Source organism: Scylla paramamosain, chromosome 6, assembly GCF_035594125.1.
Source record: "Scylla paramamosain isolate STU-SP2022 chromosome 6, ASM3559412v1, whole genome shotgun sequence".
NCBI classification, from domain to species: Eukaryota; Metazoa; Arthropoda; class Malacostraca; order Decapoda; family Portunidae; genus Scylla; species Scylla paramamosain.
Window position 1 is genome coordinate 21374993 of NC_087156.1, and position 25904 is coordinate 21400896.

Consider the following 25904-nt stretch of genomic DNA (forward strand, 5'->3'; position numbering starts at 1 on the left):
TCCCCTTGGACCATCTCTATATATAAAAGAACTTGTTCTCAAACACTCCTTAACATTCAGCTACCTGCCTCTAATCCTAGTACATCTCTTATGTACCCTACATGTCACATATACATTATAAAATATAATTAATGTAAAATCTTTTTAATATTTTTCATTTTAAATATTTATTTTCCAGAGAATCAACGAGATCGTCTTACCGGCCATATGTTGTACAGAAGTCTGCAACTTTGCCCCCCAACTCCAATTTGATTAGAAAATAAGAGGTTTGATTTCTTATATAGAAAATATTATTGTGACTTAGGATTTCCATTTCTATTTCTAGATAATCTTATCACTTTTTTTCTTTTGAAATGATTTATTTCAATCATTTTGGGAAAAATAATAATTCATCTTTTGCTCCAGAAACACTAAAAGATTAAAAGAAAGTAACATTTACTTTGGGTACTGTGTAAACCAGGAACCTTTATTGCAGCAATATGTTAGCTTCCTGGGGACTTGTGCCTTATGAAATCCTGAACCTACCTTCCTTCCTTCCTCTATGTACATTACTCTGTGTAGGGACTAGGAAAGTGTCCCATGGTGACACAGTTACAATAATATTTTTGTGAAACACATCAATAAATGTGAATAAGATTTTTTTGGTACAAGCCAATTTTATATGTTTATAGACTGTAATACGTTAATGCTTCCAGTGTACATGTATAAGTTTCCTTCTTTATCGTCCATTACGGTTAGACTTGTATTATCGATGCAAACATCAAGGAATTGCATTTGTGATTTATGTGTGATTGACAAAATGTTTAGCTGTATGCTGTTCAGTCAAGGTGGTTCATAATGTTAATGATTAAGTTGTGCAACACCTTGGTCACTTGACAGTTAAATGCCATTTGTGTAAGTCTGATTTTGAATGGAGAGAAGTGGGGCACACCTTGATGAACTGTGTTGCGGCTAAGTGTATTTTGTACATAATGATTCATAAGAGTGGCTGTGTGAATGTGTGATGAAGTCAAAAATGTTGAGGAAGGCTAAGAATTTTAAGGGATATTTCATAACTGAATGTCATACTGATAAGCCCAGAAACTGAAATGATTAATTAACAAATTAAATTTGGTCCAGATCTTTGAAATTTAATTGAAATGAATAGTTTGCATGTTTATTGTTGTTCCTTATTTTGTTCATTATTGTCCAGGTTGCCCAAATTAGAAAAAGCCTCCAAAATTATGACTCTTCAGCATCTCAACCACATAATTGGTTATTAGCATTGCAGTGAAGTGTGAGGTACAATTACCATTTATATGAAAAATGGGTCTAGTCTGAATTGGTGTGGAAAATATGATAATTAATTTTCATTAAATCTTTCTCATCCCCTCCTATTATGACTTCATAGACACTTGATCTACTAACATAGCTCTCAATGTAACCATCTCTCTTGATGATGAATTAAGTATGATGATATGCATGGTGATAATACAGTTCATATATTCCACATTAATCATGAAGCTTTTTCCTTCTAACAGGACATTTCAGGATTTATCAGTGAAACAAATTTTTGCTGCATCTGTTATAAAGTTAAACAAAATTATTTAAATAATATGATATCTTTTTAAATTATTTATTTCATCCCAGTTCATGATTCCCAAGTGGCCATTTCTTATATTTCTGTCTCTTTTATGAGACTATTTTCTTTTTCAAGACAAAGCAAGATAAAAAATATCAAGGAAACTAGATAAATACCAGATATGCATGAAAAATTTATTTTCTTATAAACACATATCAGAATTTGTATGAATTTGACATAACCTGGAGGATCCTGTTTTTACCAAGAACTGAAGAGTAGTGAGCTTGGTGAGAGGGAAGTGATATGTTTGACAATGTAAAATTCTTTGAATGAGGCTGTTCCTAACATTGCTCAATTAATGTCCTATCCTTGTAATTTGTCATATATGTCAGCAGAACAAACTAAACTATAACTGAACCTTTGTCTCGCTCATTCGTGTCACCAAGAATGCCTTGATTACCATTTGTTGAGCTTCCATAGCATAGTATATGCAGAATTATTTCAGCTTTGACATTGTGTAACTTTTTGCATATAACAGTGGAAATCATCTGGTCTCAGGTATTGGAATCAAAGCAACTCAGTGTTTGAAATTTCACATGCTCTTTTCTCCTGTCAAAAACAAAAATTTTTTATATATTATTTATTTATTTACATTTATTTAAAGAAATGGTTTGCAGAATGCCTATTGGGCATATCAAATAATGATATATCTTGACCAATCTAGTGTTCTGTGTTGGTAAGGTTGATGTGTTCCTGGGTTATTTTAGATTCACTAATAATATATTGATACTTTGGAAAAAAATTGTTTTAGGTACTCGAGTTGTTTGTACCTACATCAAAAGTGATACTTAACTACAAATTTATAGACAGATAAATCAAAACAATTGCTCATAAATCATGAAGTGAAGCAGCTGAGTGTTTATGAAAATCATTGTTATTATCCATAACGTTAGCATTGTGGAGTAATTTTCAAATCCCTATAGAGCTATGCATACATCCACACCAAATGCAGTATTTTTTTGTATGCATATATTTATTTGGAAAAAAATCTCGATAATGTAAATTGTACAGTATAAACAGAAATTATGTTTATCAGTAGCCACCCAAAATCATTTCAAAACAAGTTCAGGAAGTATACCTCAGGATTGTGTTCACAGCTACATTTTTTTTCTTTCTGTTTAAAACCATAATTGTAATTTGATTTTTAAAAGATCAAGCCCAGTAAAAGATATTGAAGCAGATTCTGTTATGGACCAGTATGGTTTCTTCATAATGAATAATTGCATGAAGTTAAAAATAACAAAAATTGAAATTTCAGGAAAAGCAGCACTTAATTTGCATGTTAAGAACTTATATCTTTATATTTAGCAAAACTGTGAATTAATTTTACTGATCCACAATCAATCGAAATTCATAGGTGCTAAGTTGGTGGATGAAAGGGTTCTGCTATATACTTATATGTACCAATGGAAAGTAAGTGCATTGTGTGGCATCATGTCAGCAGTGGCTTATGAGATGACTCTAGACTGAGCTTGGCTCAAGCTTGACACCAGTTTGTGGGAATACTTGAGGGTAGAGCTTATGCCTATTGAAAGCAGAATCTCATGAGCAGAGCTAAGGTATGTGAAGTATGTGCCTGACAAAACCTCAACTAAAGCAGTTTGTCAATAAAACAAATTGTGTGTGTCACAATGCCTGGTAGGCTTGAGGCAAATCTACACATCTTGTCATTAAGTACATAAGTACATGTATATGGAAATTATAGAATTATAACATTCCTTGTTTTTCACTATGGACTGTACCATGTTGCGTTGCATTTGTATGTTTTTGTATGCAAATGTAGATACTTTATGGCTATAATATGGTACTTTGGGATGTGTGGAGTTCATCCTTGTTTAATCTGTTGATATAAGTATTCATTATATGCAAATTTGCAGTATGCATGGGTTATCTTGAGTGTAGCCCACACACACACACATTAGAAGCCACTGATGTAGTTAATTAATGCAACATGGTAAAGCAAAAGAAGACAATAATAATGAAGTGAACTTCATTAAGATTAAAGCTGACAAAATGATGTAAAACATACAGAGCATGAGTAGTTTTTCAGCAGGTGTGAGGGACTGGTAATGTTAAAAGTGATCTCAGAGGATAGGATTTCCAGCTCAGCATATGGAAGGTAAGAAACTGGAGTTTTCAGAGTTTCAATAAAAGAATCACATTATTATGATAAAATCTGAACTTGTAACAACCTAATAGGTACAGATGCCCTAAAGAGACCCTACATTCAGAATAACATGATGCCTAATATATATTGATAATATATGAGATGCAGACATCCTGAAAGCACTGTAATATTAAATTTTTATTGTTTTTATGTTTATACTATTTACTGTTATCATTGCAGATATATTATTTTTCATATACAAAAAATCCATTTGTGCATATAACTCAGCTTTTTGCTTAATGATCACTGTTAATAATCTTAGCATTGAGATCTATTTTACTATTTAACATTAGTCTACTGCTGTAAAACCATAAATTTATTACCTTTTCATAAATCCATAACTATGCATGGCAGCAAATCTGGAAATGCAAAAAGAGAAAATACATTAATTTTACCAATTATAGGTCTACTTTCCATACTGTATATTGTTGATTGTGTATCTTTATAGTAATAAGGTTTCCTTAAATTGTTTCTTAAAGGAATAAAGTAATTTTGATACAAAATTTTTTGTATATAAATTTAATGAAAATGTATAATTATGTATTTATGTATGTTAAGTGTGCCAAGTTGCTCAGTTCATGAAATAACACATGTGCTGTTCTTAGCTACAATGTTTGTACTTTTACAACAGAATCCCTCAGCCTCTAAAGCCCTTGCAGTTTCACTGAGCAGTAGATATTGTTATGGCTTCAGTTTCATACAAAGTAATGATCACTCATGTCAGCTCAAAGTTCTTAATTATTTTGATGCCAGTAACATGAAGACAAAAGCCTAGATAAAAATTTGAAAAACTTAATTGGTTTTGTTTTAACTTGTGCAGCATCGATAATATGTTATGTGCTAACTTTATGAAATGCACTGTTTATCAACAATGTATACTATTATCACTTTGTTTTCTTTGTAACAGGATGCTAATTTGGAATTTGGAGCAGTGCATCATCTTTCCCTCCTGGCACCCTAATCCACCACTACCCTCATCTCATTGTTTTGCCTCACCACACCTTTTAACACCAAACTCCAGCCTAGAGCCTTACAGTACTCCACTGTTCTCTTTGGTCATACTTCCACACCCCTCACACTTCAATATCATCACTCTTACCTTCCTTTTCTGTCTTTTTCCATCATCCCTTGTGTGCAAGAAAAAATGTACAACTTTGCTATTAGCATCAGTTTTGCACCACTAGCAGATGCTGGAAAATTAGTAATGCAATTATTACAATATTGTGTAGTTTATTCCATAATGTGTAATAGTTAGTTGGAAGACATACCTGATAAGTGAGGGAGGCATTATGAATGATTTGTGGGGCTCACCAGAGGGTTCTTGTCACTGTCTACTTCCCCTTCTGTACACCGTATGGCAGGAGTATAAGTATTTCTGCAGTGGCTTTTCACAAGATTTAGTGTATCTAGTTTCTGCTAAACTAAAGATTACAGAATCTGGCTGGGTACCAGTGTACTGATATAGGCTGATGCTGCACAGGTTAATGAAATCCATCCTCCACAAACCTCTTTCAATACTGAAGAATGTTTTTTCCACTGATTTTCCCTTAAAAAAAAGAAAAAAAAAAGATAAACAATAAATAAATAATTATAATAATAAAGTAAAAAATACATGTAAACCAATCTACTATAGACTGCTAACTAATGCATATCCACAGACGCTGCAGTGAGTCCTTGCTTTCATAATGGGTTTGGTGTCAATCCCATGGCCAGTTGTATGAAATCTCAGTATGGGGAACTTTCTTACATAAGTTTCTGTTTCATTGTGTGTGTGTGTGTGTGTGTGTGTGTATTTGCGTGCGTGCATGCAAGCATATGAGTGTGTGCATGTGTGCATTATATGTGTCTCTGCAAACACATATAATACATTACGGGAACATTTACCATAATTTTGTTTGGAAATTACAAATCTGTGATCTCAAAATTAATTTCAGAAATTTCCCAACTTAATATTATTTGTCTAAGATGTCCCAGACAACAGATTTTAAATGTGTGTTTGTATATTTTATATAAAAAAAACCAGCTCACTGTTGGTCCAGCACATGCCATATTCAGTGAAATATTTATATTTTGAAGAAATTAGAGTTTTATAAATTATTTTGCTGTTCTAGTGAAAAATTTGATGTATTTTCTGCTCTATGTGTTTGTTGATCATTAGATTTTAACAATAATAGAATGATTGTGCTAGAGGGACATGTTTTAGACAGTATTGAACTTTTTTTAAAGCTATTGTTGCTAGAAACATAAAATTCATCTATCAGGATCACATACACAGTAGCTTCATAAAAGAATCTATTATTCCAGGCTATTGACGTGCATTTTTTATTGTAATAAAAATCCTTCTAATATATTTTATTATTTTATTTTTTTTTATACTACTTTGATCAAATATCATGAAGTACGTTATAAGATTTTTACTTGTAGTGTCTTGTGTTAAATAAAAGCTTTGTATATGGCTTGTATAATACTGAAACTTTTGTAACAAAAGTTAGATAACACTCAGTGACTAGCATTTAAGGGAGACAATCCCAATTCCAGCCTGTTGCCTCAGTATTCAGAAATGGTCACCACCACTATAGGGTTACCATTGTTATAGTTATTGTGAGGTTTGCTGCAGTGAAACTCAAAATAGGTTTTTCTCTTTACATATATGACATAGCTATTTATATATGCCTACCATAGCTGTAGTTACACAAATTGCCTTGCATGTTACAGAGTCATTATGTAGCAAGTGAATGTTGAAATGTTTTGTTCATTCATGGTCCATATTGTTCTTCTCATTGTAAAATAACATTTTATGGCAGCAGGCAGGATCCCCTTAGTGCCTGAGGACACCGTGTGATTATTAATGCTTTGCAACATCACAGCTCTGCAGAAATATTCTTGAAAGCTTGATGTTTGTTCATATTAATTGGCTTCACCTATGTGCCAATTTCTTGTCATCACTATTAATATAATGTACTTTTCTTGATTTCAATTCCTTTATTTTTTATGAACAGTACTTTCAAGCAGGCAGTGATTCACCCATATATTACCATTCATGCATTATACAACATTGTGCATTTTTAGATGTGCTGCATTGCTGTGGAGCTGTGAAGTTTGACCAATGCACAGCTATCCTGGCCACCTCATGAGGAGGTGAGCAGGTGAACACCCCAGCAGAGTGAAGGTTGTGTCAGCTGTTGTGTACAAACATAGGTTTACCCCACTCCAGGACAGATCCCTTGTGGGCATGTGGCAGACCTGTCATTTGCTTGCATTCAATGGACCATAAAGCTGAGATTTTTTCCAAATGTTAGACATCTCAAGTATAGTCAATCAGTCCAAAATCTATGAAATACATCTCTGTAGAAGTTTTAGTGGCCATGTTATCATTACAAGAATGAATAGTGAAACTAGAAATTAAGGTCATTTTGAAGATTGTTCCCATTAAAGGAACATCTCAGTCAGCCACATGCCAATAAGCTATGAAATGAGGTCCTCAGGTTGTTTCCTGCACTAAAAGATTTAGCTGTGGCTTGTCTACACATCATGGTGGGGTCAGGATGGCTCTCTACTTTTTATTCCATGTGTTTCTTTTTTATGATGTGTTGGAGTTAACATGTACAATTCAGTCACTATTACATTGTTCCTTATTATTACATATAATTACTGTAAAGTTAATAAAAGACATGAACTTACTCATAATTTTTTCATCAGCATTATCACAGCCACTGGGCGGAGATCCAGAGAAAGCAATGACGGTGCATGTCCAGACATGTCAGGCTTTTGGCCGGTACAGCATGCACTTTTCTAAGGATGAAGAAAAACAATGGTGGGATTTCCAGTACCATCCCTCTTCACCTAACAGTTGACAAAAGGAACAAGTTAAATGGAAATATTGGCTGATCTATCAGTATTCCAGGATAGCAGAGTTGAGGCATTTACATGTATGCATTCACTTATTCATATAATAAGTCTTCCCATGCATCTCAGTAGCCGTCGAAGAAAGAGAGGACTTCTCACTGCTCACAATACACGAGGGTCTATTGCGCAGCTTATATTAGCAACATCTCGAGCAGGCTACAACAGCAGAACTGATATACCTCTGATCAACTATAATAAATCCATCCCCTTCCCACCGACTTGAGCCGTTATATTTCTTTGGGTACATTTACATCCGCACTTCATTCATCCCCATTTTATGTAACTACTCTTCCCTGCTCCACAGGAACCCTCTTGCATTTGACAACTTCCTCATACCCCGTTCTTTTGGTATCCATATCTACATCTCAACACAGACAATTCTCCCTATATCTTTCTTTTTTTAACTCATTCTGAGCTTCACCATCCAAGAGGAAAAGTTATCCTAAATAAATAAGTCTTCTTGAGGTAATCAGTGAGTTTTCAAATCCTTTCAATTTAGCTTTAGGACTCCTTGACTTTCCAATAACCACATCGTTTTCTTAAAAAAATAAATAAATAAAATAATAATAATAAATACAAAGTAAAAAAAAATAAATAAAAAAAAAATAAAAATAAAAATGGATAAAAATCAAGAAGAAATCATAGTAACAAGGTTTGGTATTGAATTGAAGTTTCTAACAAAGTTGAAATAATTAAAATCTATCAATTAATAAAGGCTTTGAAGGAAGCTGAAGGTGTTAATCGGAAACGAAAGCCACGGTGGCATGGTGGGGGGGAAGGGTAAGTAAGGTAAAGGAGTACGTGTGTGGAAGCTCTTCTGTTGTAGCCATCTCTGGAGTAATCGCGGAGGAAGCGAGGTGTCAGATAGATGGATGGTGAAGTATCATTTGCAATGATGTTTTTCATACATAAACCAGAAAAAAAGGCTTCTATAACAGTAGCTCTTGGCGTTTGATTTTTGTTAGCGTGTTCATTTTCCTGATTATTTATCCTTAAAGCCGTTTATCATTATTTTGAGGCTGAAAACACCGAACAAATTTGGTTTGATACAAACCTAAAGCGTACAGTACACAACCACAGCTGCTGTTCCTATTTACGCATTTTGGAAAACTATCAGACTGACCCCTACGATAAATGTAACAAATCAGCAATGTTCCCCGTCGTCATGGTGTGTGGCAAGCGGAGGCGGGCGGGGGCGAGGTGGGGGAAGAGAGCAGCGCGTGCGAGAACCCGCCGCTCCTGCCGGTGCCTGCTGAGGTGGCACCGGCTAGTGAGACTTCAGCTTTAGGCCGCAGTGGACGGTAGTGGACGAGACTCGCTGGGTGCTCGTGGCAGACCCTCTGAGGCTGCTGACACACTTGGCTCTATTCTGGTTAGCGTGCATTTGTGGAGAGCTTTTATTTCCGTTGAAGTGAGACATGTGGACTTGCAGAACAATGATACAACATACTGACTGTCATTAGGGTGTCGATGTGGTGAGTGTGAGGCGTCTTGAAGCGTTGTGAGGATCATCCTACTTGACCGGTTTGTACGTAACCCACAGCTGTTTGCTTTTGTCTCAGAGAGAGTGGCGTGCTAAGAGAGAGAGAGAGAGAGAGAGAGAGAGAGAGAGAGAGAGATGCACACATATAAATAGTGACTGACAAGATAAGATAAGACTTACGACACACACACACACACACACACACACACACACACAGCGTAATAGTGGACGCTGGATGTGTTGGATCCACAACTGATGCAAATGTCGAGATCTTCGAGCACATTCCTGTGAGGTGGTCTTTTTTAGCAATCGCATAAATTTCTTTGTTTTCTGTGTGCTAAATTAAATATTGCGGAAAAAAAAAAAAAAAATCAAACGGCACCGGAAAGATATCGCTGAGCGTCTCCTGGAGTGTTGCCAAGAAGTGGAACACAGTACAGTTTTGTTTGCTCATCTCTGTTAGATATTGCAAGGCTGTGAATTGAGACTCTTGATTACATGTTTCTGATGAGTATTTAATATATAATTAATAAAGCGCTTTCTCCATGTACCAGGACAATATCATTACTTAGTACCTGGAGATCGTCATTGCGAATGGTCACAGAAAGATAAAAAGACATAGATATAGAAATTGATATTGTAAAACCTGTTGTTTTTCACACTTTTTAACTAGACACTTTCATGGTAATTTATATCCAAATTTCCTGCAGGAAAATGGTGCCCCGAAGATTGCCGCAGCCCGAAGGATCACACCTGGGCTGCGGGCAGTGGCTCGGCAGCGGAGGGAATTATGAACAGGAGTAGATGGGCGATGAAAAGTTCACTGAGCAGGCCAGCACCGACAGCCTCTGGCAGAGTGGGGATCTGAAAGGACTCGCCAGTCATGACAGTCTTACGAGAAAGGAAGGAGGAGAACCGCTCTTCTTCAGGATTGAGGATGCACTTCGCCGCCAGGCCGCTGAAGGCAGTGGGAAGGAACTCACCGGGCCTCTGGTGTCACGGTCCGATAGACCTGCTTCAGTCTCGACGTTTGAGGGCGTGAAGGACTGCGGTACTAAACAGAGAAGATGTTTCCCTTTCCCTTGGAAGGCGCGGGAAGTGAAATCAAAGGAATCCCAGGAGAATGGTCATCCCCGCCCCAAAACACACTTTGCCGCAACTCCCACCCTCGAAAATCCCTCCAACGACCTGTCCATGCAGGTGTCCGGAGAGGGACGTAAAAGACCGACCTCCAACATAGGAGCTTGGCTTGTAAGCGAATCTAATGACATCTGCCAGCTGGATCTCACCCTTGCCCACAACGCCCGCAGCAACCACGACAAGGCTGTGGGGGACTTCACTTCGGTCACCTTCGAACTCGAGGATTTTAGTGATATAGAGGAAAACAATGAAATCCCCGGTAGTGCGCTGTCACTCCCCAACACTCAGGAGGCCGACACCAAGCTCCAGGAGGCCCGGCCTTTCATTTCAAAGGAAGATTCGCTCTTCGTGACGTCTCATTCTCTTGGTCACCATCTGCCTCCACTTGAGAAACAGGTGGTGCTTGATAGCGAAATCATCACAAACTCTAGTCTCAATCTCGAGTCATGGATGTCCCGCCTTCCCCGGGTCCTCCAACAGCTGCCTCTCAATCATCTCTACATCCCAGGTAATGGCAATCTTCTTACACTACAGGTAGAGGCAATAGCCATGAGTTTAGCATAGTGATGGTTGCATATGTGCATGCCGGGCAAGTATGTTTGACGACTCACAGAAAAATTATAGCTCCCTCAGAACATCTCTTTATCACGATGAACTCGCTTTGCGTGAGTCTGTCAAACTTTTCTGCTATAGCTTCGTCGCTCACCTTTCTCTTTTATCGACTCGGAAGGCGCGTGGACAAGTGACACAATGGCCGTTTGTTACTCACATAGTTATACTTGATTTCATAGTCTTTATTATGTAGGAAAGTACAGAGTTTTAACAGCATTCTTTGTTGTAGTTGTAGTATGGTGTGTCCTGAACCCTCGCGATAGGTCAGGTATTGATGAGTGGAGGGGCAATGCTGGGCTGGATAGGCCTCCCTCTGCCCTATTCTTGTTCCTTTACAGAGGACACTAGTTATTCACATACATGAGTATATTAAGTATTTTTCCCCACTGTATAATATCTCGACAGTAATTAGCGGATCATTTAATTAACTGAGTTGATCATGTGCTTTACAAAATATTACATTAATCCTCACCAAATTTTATGCAATCTACTGAGCAGCTGTTTATGTTTCGCTGCACACCACTAAACCAGTACTCCTGAGACAAGTCACCGCAATGCCTCAGGTTGTGTTCCGGAACGGAGTACAAGGAAGGATAGACGTGTTTTGAAGTATTCGGTGTCCTTGGCCCCTTTGCTCCAGTATGGAGATATGTTGTCTGCGGGGAAGATTTGTCATTAGTAAACGTCGATCACCATTGTGGTGTGTACTAATGGGGCCATTATATCCACACCATCACGTCACGAACAGGGACAGCCCGCAGGAATATTAATTTGACTAGCGAGGAGGAAAGTGATGGTCATGCTATTTTACCAACTGTGGTGATGACGTGGTTTGCTCCTCAAAACTCAAGCTCCGTGCGACCTAATTAATCTTGCGGTCATCCAACTGTCACTGATATTTCTTTCGTCTCCGAATATCCAATTTCCTCCTCCGTTCTTGAGTGTATTGTTCAGGTACCCATTCATTCATGCGCCCGGTCATTCATTCCATACGAGAGTGTCAGGTTAATTGTTATGAAGACAGATGATAGCGTCTTAATATTGAATTTGTGGTATTTTATGTCCAGTATTACACACACACACACACACACACTCTCTCTCTCTCTCTCTCTCTCTCTCTCTCTCTCTCTCACCTCAGAAATAATTACTACCACCATCACAACAACCAACACAATCAAGAAATTAGTATTGGGGGGCCTTGTTCACGTCCTGTCCTCGCCTTACACCACTTAGAACCGAACAGTATTCAACTTGAGAGGCGCCGCGCAAATTGCTTAATATATGCAAGCCAATTTCTTTTTGTCATCCTGAAATAAAGACGATGTGTGATGCGTGTGTTGGGAGGGAGACACGCTATTGTGTGTGTGTGTGTGTGTGTGTGTGTGTGTGTGTGTTGCTAGGTGAACATGTTGGTGAGGTGAAGGCGGGAGGAGGGGGGGAAAGCACGCAAAGTGAGAGAGAGAGAGAGAGAGAGAGAGAGAGAGAGAGAGAGAGAGAGAGAGAGAGAGAGAGAGAGAGAGAGAGAGAGATTATCATTATTATTATTATCATTATTATTATTATTATTATTATTATTATTATTATTATTATTATTATTATCATCATCGTTATTATTATTATTATTATTATTATTATTATTATTATTATTATTATTATTATTATTATTATTATTACTACTACTACTACTACTAGTACTACTACTACTACTACTACTACTACTACTACTACTACTACTACTACTACTACTACTAGTACTATCATTAGTTCTACTATCGTTACTATTATTGCTTCTGCCTGACTATTGTGCAGAGACCTACTTATAAAGATGTGACTAATGTTTCCTGCATAATGTTTCTTTTTTCTTTAGTTAAGGCTATTTAGCTGTTTCTGATGTTAAGCATGTAGCATAATAGATGTAGGCTCTATAAAAACCTTAGTTCCTGTCTGATCTCACTGCATTAGAGAGGAGGAGAGAAGAGGGATGGGAGAAAGTAAAAAGACTCAGAATACTGGTTAACTCTTGCATTAAGAAGGTGAACAGAATAGTAATGGAAGACTCAGAATACTAGTAAACTTTTTTACATTAGGGAGGTGGACATAATAGGGGTGAAAGAAAGTAGAAAGACTGAGAATACTGGTTAACTCCTACATGAAGGTGGACAGAATAATGATGAAAGACTGAGGATACTGGTTAATTCTTGCATTAAAGTGGAAAGAATAGTGATGAAAGACTGAGAATACTGTTTAAACTCTTGCGTTAGGGAAATGGACAGAATAGTGATGAAAGACTAAAAATACTGGTTAACTCTTGCATGAAAGTAGACAGAATAGTGATGAAAGACTGAGAATACTGGTAAACTCTTGCAATAGGGAAGTGGACAGAACAGAGGTGAGAGAAAGTAGAAAGACTGAGAATACGCGTTAACTTTTGCATTACTAGTGGTATTTACTTCTCACTGTAGCAACGCCAAAGATTGAAAGAGAGATAAAAAAAAAAAAAAATAAAATAAATAAATAACCCACACACAAAAAAGTCTCGTCTATTTAGTTTTGTCCCCGTTCTCGGTCTGGAGGAGGAAAACGTCACGCAATCAATTAAAAAGTGTTAACTATATTTTCTTTCGCTAGGAAATGTATCAGTGCATGTGTAAAAAGAATGAAATGCTGCGTGTTGGGAATGATTAATTAAAACACACACACACACACACACACACACAAATAAGTAAATAAAAAAATGTGATATTGGAAGAGTAAACATGAGCGAAAGGTGAGTGGGTGGGGAAGGGTATTACTTATTTTTTTACTTTTCTTTTGGTATCTTCATTTTTTTTTTTTTTACATCAATTCTCATGCTCAGGGAAACGTTGGTTGTAGCTAAAAAAATAAAATAAAATAAAAAAATAAAAAAATAAAAAATAAACAAATAAACACAGTGTAGTCGTGGTGAAGGTGTTTGGTTGATCTATAAAATGGGTGATTCTTCCAACCTTCCTTTTCTTATAATAGAGAGGAGGTCGAAATCTGGGCTGGTCTCTCACTCCGCGTCGCTTCCTCACTCATCAGGAAGTACTGTAGGTGAAGGTAACAGTACTCATGGATTGACGACTTGTGTGACCCTGTATGTGTGTGTGTGTGTGTGTGTGTGTGTGTGTGTGTGTGGAGTGAGAACGCTTGTTATGGAAGGTGGTAAAATGTCCTTGTTAGATCACGTGGATGATTTCTTTTCTTCTTTTTCTTCGTCTTCTTTTCTTATATTGCTGTCATAACTACGTACATGTAGTAGTAGTAGTAGTAGTAGTAGTAGTAGTAATAGCAGCAGCAGCAGCAGCAGCAGCAGCAACAGTAGTAGTAGTAACAGTAGTAGTAGTAGTAGTAGTAATAGTAGCAGCAGCAGCATAGTAGTAGTAGTGGTAGTACAAAAGGTTGATTAATCAACTTGTCTCGTTGAGTTAAGCGTCAGATAAGGGACGCGTTCTTAACCAAACAGACTTTGTAATCGGTGGGGGAGTGGAAGGTGGGAGGAGAAAGGGAGTAGAATGTTATTATAGGTGTGTGTGTGTGTGTGTGTGTGTGTGTGTGTGTGTGTGTATCATGCTCCCCTTGGGCCCTTCATAGGAACACTGAGGCTAAGTCTTGAGTCACAAGAAAAATTCATTGTGGTGGGGGATCAAGGCTTTTTTTTTTGACTGGGAGAACACAAGGGCAGCGTATCATAAGTTGTGGTCTTAACGATCGTGGCATCGCAAGGTCCCTTTGGGGGTTTTTATACGCACATGTGTGTGTGTGTGTGTGTGTGTGTGTGTGTGTGTGTGTGTGTGTGTGTGTGTGTGTGTGTGTGTGTGTATGGTGAACGTTGCTAGGATAATGGAATTCCTCATACATGTGGCTACGTCAGTATCACTGTTGCAACTAGAACACACACACACGCACACACACACACACACACACACACACACACACACACACACACACACACACACTCCATTTCCTCCCACCGCATACAAATTGACATTCCCTTTATGTCACCACCCCACATACATTATATCTTTTAAACACACACACACACACACACACACACACATACACACACAAGAAAATTAAGAACTTATCCTCTTCTTCCTTCCCATCCTAGTCTTCAGTCTTAACTCTATTTCTTCCTCTTCTTTCCCACATCTCTCCTTAGCTGTGACGAACAATGCTTAACTGGAAACGATCTTCTGCTGTAGAAATAGTAACAAAAGAGACAGCCAACTAAAGATACCAAAAACAGCAAAGAATAGGAGATGGAAGAAGGTTAACATCACTAGCTTGCCTAAGAATAACAATAGTAGCAGGGTGAATAGCATTAATAACGGAGACCAGTCACTCACTGGCAATTCTCTGCGTTCCTGAATAAGTAAAGTGTGTTCCTGGTGCGGTATTCTCTTGCGTAATGTATTATTTCGGGTCCGGTGGAAATGTATAGTGAAGTATTTATTTATTTACCGTTTTTTCTCAGCTTTATTTCATCTTATGTCTTCTTACTGAGTGCCAGGGTTCTCTGTGGCCATTATCTTCTGCTCTCATTACTATCACCACTGTGTTCATTAGCACCATCACCATCATCACTACATAGCACCAAAACCATCATTACCACCACGACCACGAGTCACCAAAGCTATCACCAGCACTACCACCACCACTCAACACCACCACTTATCATCCACTCACCATACCTCGTGATAGAAAACATCACCATCACTACCATCACCACGCTCACTACTATCCACCATATCTCGTCTCAGGAACATCACCATCACCATTACTACCCACCGTAACTCTTACCAGGAACATCACCATCACCACCACCATTCAACACACTCATTACCAACCAGGGAACATCACCACCATCATCACCACCACCATAATCACACCTAGTTTGCAGGAATAATGGCGGAGAGTTTTTTTTTTTTTTTTTTGAGATTGAGTATTAGTTATTTTATTGGTATTTAAGACCTTACTAAATTTTGTTAAGAGTTTGAGGTAAAAGTGTAGTTTTTGCGAGTTCTCTGCGCTTCGTTAAGGTTTACTGCTGGAGTTGTTTTTAGTCTCAGATCGTTGTGGAATGCGCCTTTCGAGTCGTGTCAGGTGGGGAGATAGGAATGGTGTAGTGCATGAAAGACTGGTCTGTATTCTAAGGTTCAGTTACTTCCATTTAAAAACATGTGCCTTTTCCAAATTGTGTATATGGTGCGTAACAGGAGATGACCGTTATTTACATGGTTACTGCTCTTCTGAATTGGTTAACTGCATGCCTCCCTTCTCACTGCACTTCTCACTCCCTTCTCACTGCACAAGACTTTTGTGCTTGCTTTCACCTATATTCTGTCCACCTTACTTTATCTATCCAAGAGATAACCAGTATCTTCATTCTTTAATAACTGTCAGTGTTAATCTCTAAAACTCTCTTCCTGTTTCTGTATTTTCTCCTCCCTACGACTTGAACTGTTTTATGAGTGAAGTATCAAGACGCCTCAGAAACTAAACTGGGTCATTGTCGTAATTTTCTACTTTTTTTGTGTGTGTGTGTGGTGGGGAGGGGGAGCGGCATTGTGATCAGGCTATTCTTTTATTCATGTTTGTGCCCTTGGCCAGTCTCCCTCACATGTAGAAAACAAAAGGAGTACGAAATGCTCATTACTTTAATAACTTTCACAACTTCATTAACACCGGCAATTACGAGTCTTTTCTTCCTCGGCCAGTCCCATGTGGCTCTAGTTACGATCCCTTGATGAATATTTCCAGCGATAGTTGGTCTTTACTACCGTGGCGAAGCTTAATGGTTTCATAATTCTTCCGTGCACTCACTCATTAATTACCAACACTCGTGTAAGGTTGAGTGGCGGCATGGCGCGGCCTTCACTCTGCTCTATGCGTCTCTCCATCTTTCAAGAGGCCATAGAACACTTACTGTCGTCCTACACACTCACATGAAAATGCTCGGGTCACGTGCACGCCTAATGCTCCCTAATGCCCTTCATTAATGTATTATCGCATACCGCAACGAGACATTACGACTTTACTCTCGCTGAATCACGCTGTATCGTCCCATTTTTAATTATCTATTTATTTTTTGTAAAACCTTGAGGAACTGTTGCAGAAATACATTATTATCATTAATTATTCATTCCTTTGCTTATCAATGTACTATTCATTTATCTATTCATTTATTTTATCTACTAACATGTAGCGGATTTGCTTCGGACGCCGCTTCGTATCGCTCCAAATCTGACTCACTCTTTCCTGAGTCAGTGCACCACGCACCATGTACGCACACACTGATTTATTCCCTCGTTTGTTTACTAGTAGCTAGAAGTTAAAAAGGATTGACAGGAAAATGTGCAAAGCGTGCTCCTTGTAATCAAATAAGGTGAAATTGTGACTTGGAAGTGTGAGGGTCGTGTCGCCGAGGCCTGCGCGGCACCAGCACGACCTTGGGAATGTAGCGATGCACCACGACAGAATTCCTTCCCGTAGATTATGACCCACCTGTTCGACCATCCTGAGTACTGAACACGCACACACACACACACACACACACACACTCAACTTTTCATGCTCTTGCCGCTATGTTCTGGCCTTCGTATAAGCGTCGAGTCAAGATCACGCAAATAAGAGGAGTGTCCTCGAACAAAGACGACGAAAGCCCCCGAGCAATAAAAAGAGACGTACAGTTTGGGCAGTAATAAGTGACTAATAAGGTATGCATGGGAACGAATACTTTGCCCCAGTCATTTCATCGCGGCTGCGTTGTGTACACAGGAGTAATGGGACGAGGGGCGTGGGGCGACGTGACTACACTGGCAGGGTGTGGCGCCCCCTTCATCCTGGGACGTGTATTATATAGTAAGTGGTGTGAACAGTGTACCTACCTAGTGATTCTCCTTCATTTAGTGAATGTGGTTGTGTGTTTGTGTGTGTGTGCGTGTGTGTGTGTGAGAGAGAGAGAGAGAGAGAGAGAGAGAGAGAGAGAGAGAGAGAGAGGAGCAAGGCAAGGTAAGCACGTGTTCTAATGTGTGCGTGTGTATCTTAAGTAATGCGTAAGACAGCATTAGGTTACATGTCCAGTTCTCACGAATGCATGGAGGTCTCTATTTTTTTTTTTTTTTCTTCTTGTCCATCCCCTCCCTTTTTCGTGTTTAATGAAAGATAGTCGTATTTTCCCAGCGTCACGCCGCCATATTGCCATCTACAGCTTGTGTGCATTCCGCAGGGTCGCACGACTCCTTCAGCTACAGTCTTAATCCCGAGAGCGAGGTGGCACCCGACGCGCCAGACCCGGTGAAGGGACTGATGAGGGTGGTTCCTTGCCTGGCCCGCCCCGCCCTCCTCCGCTGGTCCGTCACTCAGCGGACAACCGTCACTGAACAGCTTCGTCATGGTGTTAGGTAGGCTGGTGTGTGTGTGTGTGTGTGTGTTCTAACTATTGTTCTTATGTAGTGTTTCTTTTATGAAGAAGTCAAGTTCTCTGTACCTCATGCTTTAATACTGTTTTATAGCTCTTTCTTTTTAAATCTGTGGATATTTTTAGCACGATTTCAGCTCTACGTATGCTACTTCAGTGATCTGTTCCCCTCTGTGGGAATGCCACATATTTCTTTTAAGGCGTGTGTGTGTTTGTGTGTGTGTGCCTAATTCTCCGTGAACAGGTGGTACAAAACACGTGACCATCTGAGAAGTTACGAGGAATCGCCGCTCGGGGCCCGAATTATGCATGAGTCCCGCTGCTCCTGAGTGTTCCTGGGCAAGCATTGATCCCTGTGGGGGGGAGGTGGGAACCATTACTCCTCCCACCCGTCCACTTTCTCCCTAATTACTGGAAATGGATATCAGATCATCATATTGTGTGTACTTTGCCGTGTTCCGATGCATAATTCATACACACACATACACACGCACATTATTGATCTTTCTGAAAACGACAGTGCACTGTGGCGTGTACTTTCAAGGGGTATTTAACTCAATTTGTGAGTAGCAACAGTCCATCGGTGCACGCAGAGAAGCTACCATCATTCAGCGCTTCATTACACTGCACTCATTAACTATACCTCGCTGTTGCCCGTCCTTCATACCTAGTTTGTAGTGTAATTGTATTATTGTGGTAAAGAGGCTTGCGTGTTCCAGTGTTTCTGTGTTCATGTCTGAGTTGTATCGTAATTGTCTTCAACTTGATTTATTATGTACCGTCTTCAGTGGAGGCCTACCTTGTCATGGAGAGGTTTGCTTGTTCCACCGATCAGTGAAGGTAAACTAAACACGTCCATTGTAAGAAATAGGACAAAATTTACTTCCCCGTCTACTAGGTCTTGTAAGTTTGTTTGGTGTCTGGTTTATCTTTCCAGAGTCATGTTATAAAAATTTAATGTCATTGTAAAGTTGTTGATGCATTCACTGTTTTATTGTCATGTCCGTTACTTGTTATTAAAGGTACTATTGGAAAAACTCTACCCTGATATAAGAAATGCATGAAAAAAAAAAACCCCAGAAAACTGGTGACTTTCGACAACATAGAAAAGTATTCATCTTCAGGTAAAAAAAGAAAAAAAAAAATCTGATACACGCATACAGTTCTTCATTTTCATCACTCAGGTTAGATTTTTCTCCATTGTACTTGCCCGGTGTTAACCGTGCCCTCTTGCCAACGTTGCTCTCTTCCTCAGGTACTTCGACATACGAGTAGCGGCGCGAGGCTCCAAGTTCTATTTCGTTCATGGTCTCTTCGGCGCCGACTTGCAGCCTCTCCTGTCTGAGGTATGTCCATCAACACCACTACCACCATCACCCTTATCACCACCGCTCACCAGCATTATGACAGTCACTATCATCACTTTCCTCACCACAACCATCAGTGCAGGCAACATCACCATCGTCACCAGCATTACAGCCACCCTCATCACTACCGTCGCCACCACCACCATTATAGCTTTCCATTTCCTTGTCTATTCTGCTTTGGTCATCTTTTTCGTCTTTCGATCACAAGCGATATGCACATTACGAGTTTATTTTGTTCGATGAGCAAATTTACTCTTTCAATATACACAGACCTCCCAGCTCGTACACTCTCTGCGGAAGACAACAGCCGAAACGTAAGAATAAAAAGGGACTTCTGCTTCTCACCACCATATTTTCACGCACAACACTGCGTCCTGTACTTTTTTTTTCCTCTGCTACTTAACATTTCCATCCCGTAGGTGCGTCTCTTCCTGGCTCAGCATCCCGGCGAGGTGGTGCTCCTTGACTTCCAACACTTTCACGGCCTGGAGATGGATGACCACGCCGCCCTCATCGCCTTACTTAGGTCCACTTTCGCCACCACACTCTGCCCGGTGTTCACTTACCTACAGAACCTCAATCTCGATATTTTGGCGCGGCTCAAGCACCAGGTAACTAACTCACTGCATGGAGAGGCGTAACAGGCGGGACATGGGATGAGATACAAGAAGTGGATAGCTTTGAGGAATGCTCATCAACAAGAATGTGCAGAATACTACATTATGATAAATCACGTTCTTCTTCCACGACACACATATTCAGAAGATAAAAATACTCCAGATGTAACATACTTTTCAATCTTCACAATCATATTACATAGTTCCTGCAGGATGGAAGATAACTGCCGATAATCATTACAAAGATCATTGCAAGAAACAAATGCACCTCGTTATAATATCCGCTCATTCTGTCATCTGTAAAAGCACCACTAACACCAGTGTCACCAAGGTGTGCTCCCATGCAGGTACTGGTGTTCTACCGTCACGCAGCGGGGGAGGACGCCGCCTCGTGGCTATGGCCCAGCGAAACCCTTCCCAACCCCTGGCCCGCCGCCGTCACTGTGTCCTCCATGCTTAGATTCTTGCGGGCCAGACTTGCAGCTCGCGACCCTGACACCTTCTTCGTCACGCAGTATGCCTCTTTCCCTCGTCTCCTTTCTCTCTTTACTCTTGCCAGACATGCAGGACGAGGATGGAGATGTAACGTGTTGGGTTGCAGGAAAGGATTGAGGCTTTCAATGTCTTGGTTTCCTTTCCATAGTAATCGTGTAGTTTCCCTCTCGGGTACTCATACAGACACTGAGAAATTGATTTTTGAAGGTGAGATAAATCTTTGGCCATAAGAACCGTAGTCGGGATTGAACCCCTAGCCAGGAAGACGAAAGTACAGGGCCTTGGATGTCAGAACCATAATGATTATCCGGTCCCAAGATAAAGTTTTGGGTTTCTGTACTGCAGGTCACAACACTTGAGTTTGTTTTAGTGTCTTTAAGTAAATTTCAATAGATTTAAGTAAGTATCACGCTATTGAACATTAAGGCATGCACATGCACGCAGCTTACAGATGTTTTGGTCAAGGCATCTGTAACTGCTGGACTACAGACAAGTCTGTAGTCCAGCACAGTGCATGCATCAGACAAGCAGTGGACGCTTATTTTCTATTCCTTCTCATTTTGTTAAGATTTTGTTTAATTTCTGACACAAGAAATAGAAAATATACTATTATATTTGTTTCATGGTTACGCAGTGTAAGATGTGACCGCTAATTGTTGCAGGTGTGTTCTGACGCCCACGGGGAGCTACCTGGCGAGGCGCTTATGTGGCAACCTGGAGGCGAACCTAGCCATCCCAACCAACCAGGTGTTGCCCGACTGGGTGAAGGGTCTGCCTAGCGGGACGCCAGGCGCCAATATTGTTATGGTTGACTTCGTGGAACACAACTCTTGGGAGGTTCCACGCGCTGTCATCAACAAAAATATGGAAGCTCTTCTGCCGGCTCCCGCTAAGTTCAAAGCGCAGCACACGATGTAAGAATGACATCAGGATGGAGTAGTGTAGCTCAAGTCTCCACAGACCACTCGGTAAATACTGAATACTAGGGTGACTTGAACCAATGATAACATGATTACGGTAGCAGCCACAGATGGCGTCACTGTCAGCCTTTTGTTGACAGTGCAGGTCGGGGGTCTGATTTTGATGTGTTACATTCTAATCTATCTGCATACAGTGGTTCAACTTTGCAGATCTTAAAGTGAAGAAAGAATTTATTGACACTTCATTATGTCCAAATTCTTAATTTTTGCTCCATTTGGTGTTATTTATCCCAGATCTGCGACCTCTGCCTGTGTCAACCTGTTTGTTCAATGGGAACCCTTGGAATATTTTCCATCTCTCAGGAAACTCTTGCGTAATAATCATTCTCTTCGATTCACATTATATTTGTTTAGATTACTTTACATGCAAGGAACATCTTGCCTCCTGTATGACTGTAGTGTAAGTAGAGGAAATTTTAGTGGTTTCGATTTCTTATCTTCTTTTTTTTATTTAATTATTTCTGTCTTTGCCCATTTATAGTACGAGTATGCCTAAAACATTACCGTAGATTTCTTATATACAGGATGACGTATAAAGCATTGCACATTCTGTTAAACTAGACGATTCCTATGAATATTTATATGCTTGTTTAGGGAGAAAATTTGTTTACACATATAAGAAGCTGCAGTTGGGAGAGTATGCTGATTTACAGCAGGACACTGGTGAAAATATCCACTGTTTTCGAGAAAGAATAGTAGTCACTCTTTGGTAAAGGTAGTTCAGCTTATACGTTACGCAATATCTTAACACGTTTCTAAATATCCTAAAGTCATCGCGATAAAACATTCTGTTTTTCTAATATTGTTCGTCGAGTGCTTCATACCCGCCGGTAGGGTTTGTTAGTAGCGAGTAGTGCGCGGCGTGGAGCGCTTGTGCAGTGCGACATAAGGCACACAGGACAGTATTCTGAAACACTTCTGTGCATCACTTCCCCTACATTCAAAAGACTCTAATTAAGGTCACACGGATTTTTAAGGGTGTTTTTGTGGTTCTAGTGATAGATTAACAATATTTCTACATTATTAACAGGAGAAACGCTCTTAGGAATCAGGTTAATCATCTCTGTGGCCTTTGAAAATAGTCGTGGTGAGAAAGCAAAACGTTTCAGAATACTGGCCTGTAGAGAAACACTATAGAGACACGCTGAATGTAAAACTTATAGCAAATGACACATTATGCGGCGTGGACGACACTGCGCATTGTGACAGCTACCTCAGTGAACGGGGAGCGCAGTTCCTCACCAAAACAAAGTGGCGCCACTCTTGCTGATGACCTGCGGCGTGTGTTGATGTGGCAGCGGTGCAGGCAGTACATTCCCATGCCGTAATGAGTCCTGGAGTCAAAGTGATGTCCTGTGATTTCTTTTTCTGCCTTTACCACACAAGCTCTCTCTCTCTCTCTCTCTCTCTCTCTCTCTCTCTCTCTCTCTCTCTCTCTGACATGTTCATTCGTCGTCAGTGTAGTAAACTTTAATTAGACTAGATCTGCACCACTCAGTCCAGGACCTTACCTATTCCTGTGCCAAGCCAGAGTACAACGTTGTTTTCACTGTTACTTCAATCCGTAAGGGGAAATCCAGGTTAAAATCCCCTTGATAGCAGTGAGTCGGCGTCTTTCTTCCCAAGTTTATTCTATAGTCTTGCCTCTTGCCTTTGCTCTGAACCGCCAGTCCTATTTCCAGGGCAGGACATAGATTCAGTATTGGTCACGTCATCACATCACCAACCGTCATGTTGATTTGTTGCCTCCACGGTATTCATGATAAGAATCTCAGTCACACGGGTCAGGCTGCTTGTGTACAGAAGTCTATACCTTTGCTGTGTGTATGTGGTATGTCCCTGAAATTTTTTTTTTTGTTGTGTATGTGTTCAGATGCTGTTGGAGCGTGAAGGTAAAATATTTGGACATGTCAAGAGTTTGGAAATCTGTCTATCTGTTTATATACATCTGTCTGTGTACCAGGCTAACATACTTTTTAGGTGGGTAGCCGAGACAAAACGTGTAAATCAAAGCTGAAATTTGTCTGGGTATTATATTGAATGTAAAGTAGTAAAATTTATGCTGAGTGATTCATTGCATTTATTTCTTCAACTAAATATATCATCGATTTCAAAGCATTCATTTTATATATATATATATATATATATATATATATATATATATATATATATATATATATATATATATATATATATATATATATATATATATATATATATATATATATATATATATATACACTGCCACAAAGACTTTCAATCAGAATTTTACCACGTGAATCAAAGTATCTAATTTTGCCACTTTGCTTCCTCTCATTCGTGTTTCTGTAAATTAATCTATGTGAAAGTTATTATTAATTCTAGATGAGATTAAGGAGATGTGGGGTTCTTTTTCAAGGAAAAGTTAGGTTTGTTTAGGTAGAATTAGGACAGCTGAAGTTAGAAAATGAATTGAAGTGACGACTGATCATAATTGGTATAAAACATGATGAATGCAATTATTAAGTAGAGAGCCCGTATCTCCTTACCCTCAGTCGTGTATTGAAACAGTTTCGGCTGTTGTGAGGACTATTTTCAAAGACCACGTATACAGATGATTAGTCGAGTTCTATTGGGTGTTTTCCCCACTGATGGTGCAGAATCCTTAAACTATCACCAGAATCATGAAAACACTCCTGATAATTCCAATTACTTTCAGTACAGCCTGTTACAATTAGTCGAGAGAGGTGCCAGACGTAGAATGTGATCAAACATTTCCTCGGGTATACTTTTCAATATTTCCTCCGTCACTGCCTTGATGCGAGTTCTTCACCACCTCCTTGTTTACCTCATCAGTGTTCCTCACGTGTTGTTAATTAGTCGTAAGTGTGACATCACCATTCGTGAAACCGCGCATCAGGAGTCACCTCAGAGGGTCAGTGAGTTGAGTTAAGGGTTCCGTCGCCAGGGTCTCTCGTGTCACTTCTAGTCAGCAGCCTCAGTCGGCACGAGCAGACAACGTGGTTCCCTTGGTATTGGTGTGATTAGCCCCGTATTCTGAAACACTGCTCTCTTATCACGATAATTTCAAAGGCAATAGAGACGATTAGCCGGTTTCTCAAGAGTGATTCTCCTGTTAATAATGTAGAAATCTTGTTAATCTTTCACTAGAACCGCTAAAACATCCTTGAAAATCCGTATACTTCAACCAGAGCCTTTTGAAAGTAATTAAGGTGCTACGCAGAAGTGTTTCAGAATATGGTACTGAACCCGGTGATAGTGCGTCAAGACGAGCTGGACTGTCCTCTGCACACTGCCCAGGTGACTTTGGTTTGGTTAAGTTTGTCGTTGATTAGAAGCTGTAACTGTGATAGTCTCCGGAGGGTCGGGAACAGCAGCAGGGCCTGATTAAGGGTGTTATTTCAGAGTGACGCTTGTCTCATTCTAGCTTATAATTACTCGTCAGCAAGTTCACCTCATGCTTAGCTTAGTTCTGTACGTCAAAAATGATGATGATGATGATGATGATGATGAGGAGGAGGAGGAAGGTTATGACGGTATTGGTGTATATTGCAGTGATGTGTGTGGTGCTATTTATTGGATTTTACTTATTAATTTATTCTTCTTTTTTTTCTCTCTCTCGTTCGCTAGAGTAAGACAGGTGTAATTCTGTAAATGTATCCAATTATGGGTGCCCGAGCCCCGCCTCACTTGTATATACTGTCCGTTGGCCTTGTTTGCACACACACACACACACACACACACACAGAATTACTAGAACGTGGTTATATAAAGTTTTCTCAGTGTTGGTTTCTTCTTTGCTTTCCTTCCTTTTCTTTCTTGTTGCGGTGTGTTCAGGAAAGGTCGGTTCCAGCTGTCAGCGTTGCCTCGATACGGTGGACGGCAGGCAAATCAGTCCGCTGTGGTGTTAAGGGTGTTCCTTCACGGAGTGTTATTCTGCGGCTAGGCTAGGGTGTAAATATTGTTGGAGCTGTTTCCCCCACTCTCTCTCTCTCTCTCTCTCTCTCTCTCTCTCTCTCTCTCTCTCTCTCTCTCTCTCTCTCTCTCTCTCTCTCAACTAAAAATTAATGAA

The 25904-nt window shown here is 39.7% G+C and overlaps 2 protein-coding genes and 1 long non-coding RNA gene across 4 annotated transcripts in view; 2 read left to right on the plus strand and 1 right to left on the minus strand.

Annotated features, from left to right (window-relative positions):
- Window positions 1–7468, plus strand: part of LOC135101389 (rho-associated protein kinase 2-like) — a 39194-nt gene extending 31726 nt beyond the window's left edge. For both annotated transcript variants that reach the window (XR_010269251.1, XM_064005314.1), the window contains one exon: window positions 179–7468. Coding sequence is in view for 1 of the 2 variants with exons in the window: in XM_064005314.1 (XP_063861384.1) it covers window positions 179–263 (85 nt within the window). In the remaining variant the exon portion in view is untranslated. The remainder of the gene's footprint in view (window positions 1–178) is intronic.
- On the minus strand, window positions 2739–9548 carry LOC135101392 (uncharacterized). The gene is made up of 3 exons (XR_010269252.1): window positions 9145–9548; window positions 7470–7580; window positions 2739–4147 (listed from the first exon to the last, which is right to left on the minus strand). It is a non-coding gene; the product is annotated as an uncharacterized LOC135101392 (long non-coding RNA).
- On the plus strand, window positions 7559–25896 carry LOC135101391 (PI-PLC X domain-containing protein 3-like). Its single transcript, XM_064005317.1, has 7 exons — window positions 7559–9222; window positions 9888–10825; window positions 18182–18356; window positions 19629–19719; window positions 20160–20351; window positions 20705–20871; window positions 21515–25896. Exons 2-7 carry the CDS (start codon window positions 9982–9984, stop codon window positions 21768–21770), a joined length of 1725 nt encoding a protein of 574 aa, XP_063861387.1. The 5' UTR covers window positions 7559–9222; window positions 9888–9981; the 3' UTR covers window positions 21771–25896.
- The last annotated feature ends 8 nt before the right edge of the window (window positions 25897–25904 follow it).